The sequence below is a fragment of the Callorhinus ursinus genome, unplaced genomic scaffold (assembly GCF_003265705.2).
Source record: "Callorhinus ursinus isolate GAN/ISIS: 27379988/994484 unplaced genomic scaffold, GSC_fseal_2.0 scaffold11, whole genome shotgun sequence".
In the NCBI taxonomy this organism is placed as follows: domain Eukaryota; kingdom Metazoa; phylum Chordata; class Mammalia; order Carnivora; family Otariidae; genus Callorhinus; species Callorhinus ursinus.
This window is the reverse complement of record NW_027397073.1, coordinates 27,212,619-27,219,126: the sequence shown is the minus strand read 5'-3', so window position 1 is coordinate 27,219,126 and position 6,508 is coordinate 27,212,619. Positions and strand designations below refer to the sequence as shown.

At 56.0% G+C, this 6,508-nt stretch overlaps 1 protein-coding gene across 1 annotated transcript in view; it reads left to right on the top strand.

Moving 5' to 3' along the window:
• Positions 1-687: 687 nt before the first annotated feature.
• Positions 688-6,508, top strand: part of SIGLEC15 (sialic acid binding Ig like lectin 15) — a 15,433-nt gene continuing 9,612 nt past the window's right edge. The window contains exon 1 of the mRNA XM_025886864.2: positions 688-739. Coding sequence (XP_025742649.1) covers positions 688-739 — 52 coding nt within the window. The remainder of the gene's footprint in view (positions 740-6,508) is intronic.

Genomic DNA, 6,508 nt, shown 5'->3' with positions numbered 1-6,508 from the left:
CCATTGTCAACGATGACTACGTTTTGGGGATAATTATCCTTCCATGAATAACCACTTCAAAATCTGTATGCCACAAGTAAGAGGGCTTCGTCAAAATGAAAACCCACGCTGGGGGCGCCTGGGTGGCTCAGTCGGTTAAGCCTCAGACTCTTGATTTTGGCTCAGGTCATGATCTCAGGGTCGTGAGATCGAGCCCGGCTCTGAGCCCTGCCTCTGCCCACCCCCCTCTGGTGCACACTCTCTCCCTCTAAAAAAAGACCAAAAAAACGAAAACCTATATTGGCACACTAAAACCGCGGGAGGGAAAAGAGGGAAGGAAGAAAGAAGGAGGGGGGAGGGAAGGCAGGCAGCCTAAGAACAGCAAGTTTTCCAAAGGGGCCAGTGGCCGTGGGAAAAGGTCCCTCATCTTCCTCGTGTACTTCTCTGTTTCTGGTCCTGGAAAATCATCCCAGTGGTTCCCTGGTTTGTTTTCCACATGACTAAACCCCACGGGCCTCACTGAATCATACCCAGGCCGCCTGACTGCTTCTCGCCAGTTCTTCCCGTGCCCGGAGCCCGGTCAGGGCGCAGACCCGGGCACACCGCCCATCCCCTCACCTGCCTTCGCCCACAGCCTCGCCGGGGAGGCCTCTCCCTGGTGGCCTAGCCAAGCGTGGGGCCGGCCTGGGGTCTCTGCTCGCTCACAACATGGAATGGTCCGTCGGACTCCTGGCCTGCCTAGTGGGCCTCCTCCCGATGGGTGAGTCTCCCACTGTCCTCTCTGGCCCATGCTCAGAACAGAATAGATGCTCACACGACCTCAGGTACAGTCTTCTCGCCCGGCGCCAGGGGCAACCGGGTTCACCCAGAGCCTCCAGGCCTGTGGAGGAGGAAAGAGGGAAGCCGCGGTGACAGAAGTCACAAGTTCAAACCCGGGTTTTGCCTTGGGTTTCCGGGGACTTTGGGCAATCCTCTGACTTCTTTGCGCCTCCGTCACCCCACCTGTAGAAAGGCCACCTGCTCACCCGCTGCTGTGAGGATCCAAGGAAGATAACGGGCAAGCTCCGGGGAGGACAGTCCAGGCTCTGAGGGACTTCAGGTGTTGCCGTCATCCGAGTGCTTTATGTCTTGATGGGCACAGCCCAGAAGGGAGGGGAGGAGGCTCGCGGTTGTTTGGGGTAAGAGTGGGGCTGATTTCCCATGGGGAATGGGGCAAGTAAGAGAGGGCACCCTGAGCACCCAGCGGGACTCCCGAGGGGTGAATGGGAACTCTTTGCAGCAGCTTAAGTAACAATATCATTGGTCACTCAGCTCAGTGACTTGGTGTTGCTGGGAACGGTGTTTTGGTTACGGACCATCTGCATGAGAATTTTGGTGGGGAGAGGGGCATTCATCTAAAGGCAGATCCTTTGGTTCTATCAAGCGGCAGGGCTCAGGAGTCAGCATGTTCAACCATCTCCTCAGGTCATTTTTTTTTTTTTAAGATTTATTTATTTATTTTAGGGGGGGTGAGGACAGAGAAACTCAAGCAGCCTCTGTGCTGAGTGCACTCAATCTCATGACCCTGAGATCAGATCTGAGCTGAAACCAAAAGTGGGACACCTAACTGACCGCACCACCCAGGCACCCTCTCTTGGGTCAGTCTGATGCACGAGGTAGTTGAAGGCAATGGGGAAAACTGACAAAGGCAATCCTCTGAGCCCTGGTCCCTCCCGAGACTCTGCCCCTGGACTCGGAATTGGTGCCTCCACGGGCAGGGCCATGGGCCATCACGTGCCGCACGGTGACATCACTGACATCATGGTGTTCTGAGTTAGTCAACAGCCCTTGTCTGGGGTCCTGTCTCCATGACTGGACTATCAACTCCCACCCTTAGCTCCTCTTCTTTCCTCTTGAACATTCAACAGAGGCAGCGTCCAGTTCAGGTCTGGTTTGGATAATTCTAGCAACCACCTACAGATAGCTCTTACAAGGGCTGGGCCCTTTAATTAGAACCTGATATAAGCCTCGAAACCATCTGAAAAAGGAACTACTCTATTCCCTTGTCACGGATGAGGTGCAGAGGGGCCCAGTGAGTGGTGTGGGTGGATGTGCGGCTCTCGACTGGGCCCCCACGGGCCCCCACCACATGCTGCCCCTTGTCCCACCACGCAGTCCAGTGGTGGGGGCAAAGCGGGCGGGGGCTGGAGGAGGTGACCCCACCCAGACCCAGGGCTGATAAGAGAGGGGGTCAGACGTGAGTGTTGACGTCACACACACCTTTGAATCCTGGCTCTTCTATTTACTAGCTGTGTGGCCCTGGGCAGGTTGCCTAACTTCTCGGAATGTCGGTAAAGTGGGGACCCTGGCTCCTCGTGGGGTGTCGTGAAGGATAATTAGATCTTGGATAAAAGCCCGCCAGCACCAGCATCACTGGTGCTCAGTGATTGTGCCATAAATGGCAGGGAAATCTTGCTGAAGTCACATAACCTCGAGAGAGGCGAGGTTGGGGTGGGAGGTGGTTTGGGTTTCTTTTTCTCCTGTCGAGGGTCAGCTGCTATGAATCAGTCAAAGACAAAAAGACTTAGAGGAAGCCTGAGCAGTCACGTGTCCAAGAACAAAACCCAAACCACACAACCGCTCCAGCTGTGGGTCGAGACGAGATTTCCCCAGGGAGGCTGAGGCATCTTGGGGAGGAAGACCCTTTTTTCTCATACTGGCAACTGCTTCACGGCTACAGCCGAGAGGCCTGTGAACTAGGGTGAGGGGGCCCCGCTTTCTGAAACCCTTCTGGAGACGTTCGCCTATGAGCCCCTCCATGAGGCAGCGGGCCTGGACAGGAGGACCAGGCTGGGTTTGGCTGCAATGCAGGAGCCCCGGGGCTTCCTGAGCAGGGTGCCCGCAGTCCCAGTCTCATCCCCAACCGCATCTCTGAGCAGAGGGCCAGGGCGGGCCCTTGGCAAAAGCAAAGTGGGAGGAATTCGTCCAGGAAACCCCCTTCTACCTCCTGTGCCCTTCTCCTTCATACTGACGCCACCTACGCCCAGCACCCGGTGCCCTGGGGCAGCCCTGAATCTCCCAGGGGCTCACGCACACTCTCCCTTGTCTTTCCCCTCTGGGCTCCCCACAAATCTGCTTCTAGAAAGCTGGAGATGCCAGGGAACGTGCAGGCGGGAAGAAAAATGGTCTGGGAGCTCTGACCGCTTGGGTGACCTTGGACAAGACTGCAGTTGGTCCACAAACCTGAGAAGCAGGTGGAGGGATCACAGTCACCCTCAAAGACTTCTGTGTCAGGCCTGGACAAGCAGCTCGCTCACTCCTCACCACAGCTCTACAGAGCAAGGACCCTTGTCCCTGTTTTAAGGAGGCCTATGGAAGTCAGGGGACTTTTCTGGGCTGTCACAGCCTGGACTGAACTTCTGGAGTCTCCCGAGGGCAAACCCCACGTTTTACACCACCTACGTGCAGTGGTGGCGAGCCCGGAGCACAGCTTGGTGCTCAGAGGAATTTACTAGCTCGGAACCACGGCTGACAGACAAACCAAAAGGCAAGACGAATCACAGCAGTCGCCCTAGCTGGTGGGGGTGCAGGGAAAGGCTGGGGAGGGGATGGGCTGGTCACGGGTCCAGAAGGAAGTGGGAGAGTTTCGTGAGCCAGGATGCTGCTTCTGCTCCCGGCGGCTACTGTGGCTGGTAGCTTGGGCTGAGAAGTCCTAGCTGGGGTGGAGGACTGTTGGGGAGCAGGGCCCTGAGAAGGCTGGGGGGAGCACGGACAGAGATGAGCTAAATGGGCGCTGTGGAGAGAGCGCCCTGTGGCCAACACTGGCCCCAGACCACGGTCAGCTGTGACTGCCCACATGACCTAAGATGCCAACGTGAGCTAGAAAAGGTGCAATGTCAGGGTACCACATCTTCACCCCTGCTGCATCACCTCGAGATGTATGCCCAGAGCACTTCCACGCCACTGGTCAGCGCCCCCACCCTGCTCCCTCACAGTCACACTCCCTTTGCCAGGCTGGTGAGAGCAGGGTCTAACATGCATCGGGCATGTGCAGGGCAAGCTACCCGTGTGACTTCATTCAATGCTCAAGCCCATGAGGAAGGTAAGGTGCCTCATTTGGCAGCAGAGGAGCTCGAGACCTGGGACATTAAGTAACCTGCCCAAAGAGCCCCCAGGAAGTGAAGGAGCCTAGAACAGTGCCAGGCTCAGACCGGGTGCTCATAAAAGGCAGGGAAAGAATGACCACAGGGGAGATTATCCCCCAGGTCCAGCTGTGCCAAAGCTGGGAGGCGTGCCAGTAGGCCTTGTGGCCCAGCATTGAGGGCTGGTGTTTTGGACAGCAAGAAGAGTCTGGGTCTCCTGTTGACCCAGAGTTTAAGAGTCCCGAGGCAGGGAGATCAGAGACTCTACAACAAGGGGCCAGGGTTTCAGTTCAGGATGATTCCTTCCCTTGTGCTAAAGACATGCAAGAGGTGCCGGAGGAAACGGCACATGTCACAAGATGCTGGGACCTTGGGTTCCTGCCAAAGCACATGTGTCTGCTCCCCAGGCAATCCCTGCTGGGACTTCCCACCCTCACCTCAAGTCCCTGGGTGGATGCGTCCAAGGTCTCCGTGTTAAGAGGGAGTCCAGGTGCTCGCCTCTTGAAACACCATCCCGCAGGTAAACAGGAAACACAAATCTCCCCCTAACAGGAGCCAAGATCTTAACACTGGCTGAAAGGGCCCCTGTGTGCCCTCTCGGCTCTGAAAGCCTCCAGGGCGAGGGAGGGGCGGGGGGGGCGGGGATGTTTCCAAACTAGGCTGTCGTCCAGGGGCAACACAGCCCAGGGGACAAAGTAGGAACAGGAACCATGGAGCAGGGAAGCCTCAGCCCTGCTTCTGGTCAGTCAGATGACCTTGGAACAGTCGCGTGGCCTCTCTGAGCCCCGGCCCTCCCTTCTTCAAAAGGGGCTATTGCCGGTCCCTCTTGGGGCTGTCGTGCACATGAAATGACATGACGACCGTCTCCCAGTGAGCACCCAAAGCACTGCGTACTCTGGGCCCATGATCTGGGCATGCCCTGCAACCCCTTCACTGACGTCCTTGCCTCTGTGGTTTTGCCCAGCTGCTGCCTTTGCTTAGAACGCCTGCAGTCTACAGCAAGGCTTAGCAAATCCCAATCCTTTGTTGAGGCTCCGCCGAAACAACACATCCTCTCTCCCGGGCTCTCCAAGGATTCCCTACTTAATATTTGCACACCTCTTCCCCCAGCCCACACCACCCTCCCCTGCCAGCCTGGTCACCCTCCCTTCTGCCCTGTTACAGCAATTCTTCATCAATTACTACATGGCAAGTCCCTCGCGAGGCACTAACAACACAAATACGACCACATATCCCTGGTCCCTGCCCTCCTGATCTTCTGGGTGCCTGGACAAGACACACAGTTGAATAGGCCATGCCCATATGGAGGAAGAACCTCTGCAGGCCCTGGGGCACAGGGTAAGGATGCCAGACCCAGGCTTGGGGTTTAGGGAAGGCTTCCCTCTGTAGGACAACTCAGCAGAGGCCTGGGGGTGACTGGGAGGGAGTTGGTGAGTGAAATGGGCCAGGAATCTTGTTCAGACAAAAGAAACAATGTTGGTGTCCCTCATTAGAGGACCTGGCAGGCTGCGGTGTAATTATGTGTTCACAGATCTATCTCCCTTCCTGAGTGGTGAGCTCCAGCAGGCTGATAAGGTATCCTATTGATCTTTGTAACCCTGGCTTGTATCCAAGTGCCTGGCTTAGAGTGGGAATGTGTCTGATAAATGTTCGCCAGTCGATGAGTGCACAATAGCAAAAACTGCCCGGAGTAATCAGTACCTGGTTCCGTGACGCCTATAAGATGCAGAAGGTCAGAGGAGGCTGAGGTTACAGAGGGTGGGAAGTGTAGAGAAACCGAGGCAGAGGCTGAGCCTCAGGAGTGGGGAAACAATTTCTGCACCTGGGAGTACTGAGTAAACCAGCAAAACCTTCAGAAAGGTTTCTCAAATTTGAAACCAGGCCCTTTATTGACAACTGAACAAACAAGCTCGTAACTAGAGATAAATGCCATGTGCTCACCTGGGTTCAAAAGTATAATTCCACTTGTCCAAAAGAAACAAGATTTGGCTCACAAGCACATTGCGTGAAAAAAGAACGTGTAGTTTTTACTTGATGGCAAGCTCAGCATAAGCCCAAAGTGTGGTTTTATACGAGGCAGAGCTCACACAACCCAATTCGTACCCCATGCTGCTGGTGCAGCACACCCCTGCAACACACCCCTACAGCACATTCCTGCAGCACACCCCTGCAGCACATTCCTGCAGTACACTCCTGCAGCACACCCCTGCAGCACATTCCTGCAGCACACCCCTGCAGCACACACCTGCTGCACACAACTGCACATCCCTGCAGCACACACCTGCTGCACACCCCTGCAACACACCCCTGCAGCACACCCCTGCTGCACACAACTGCACACCCCTGCAGCACACACCTGCAGCACATTCCTGCAGCACACCCCTGCTGCACACCCCTACTGCACACCC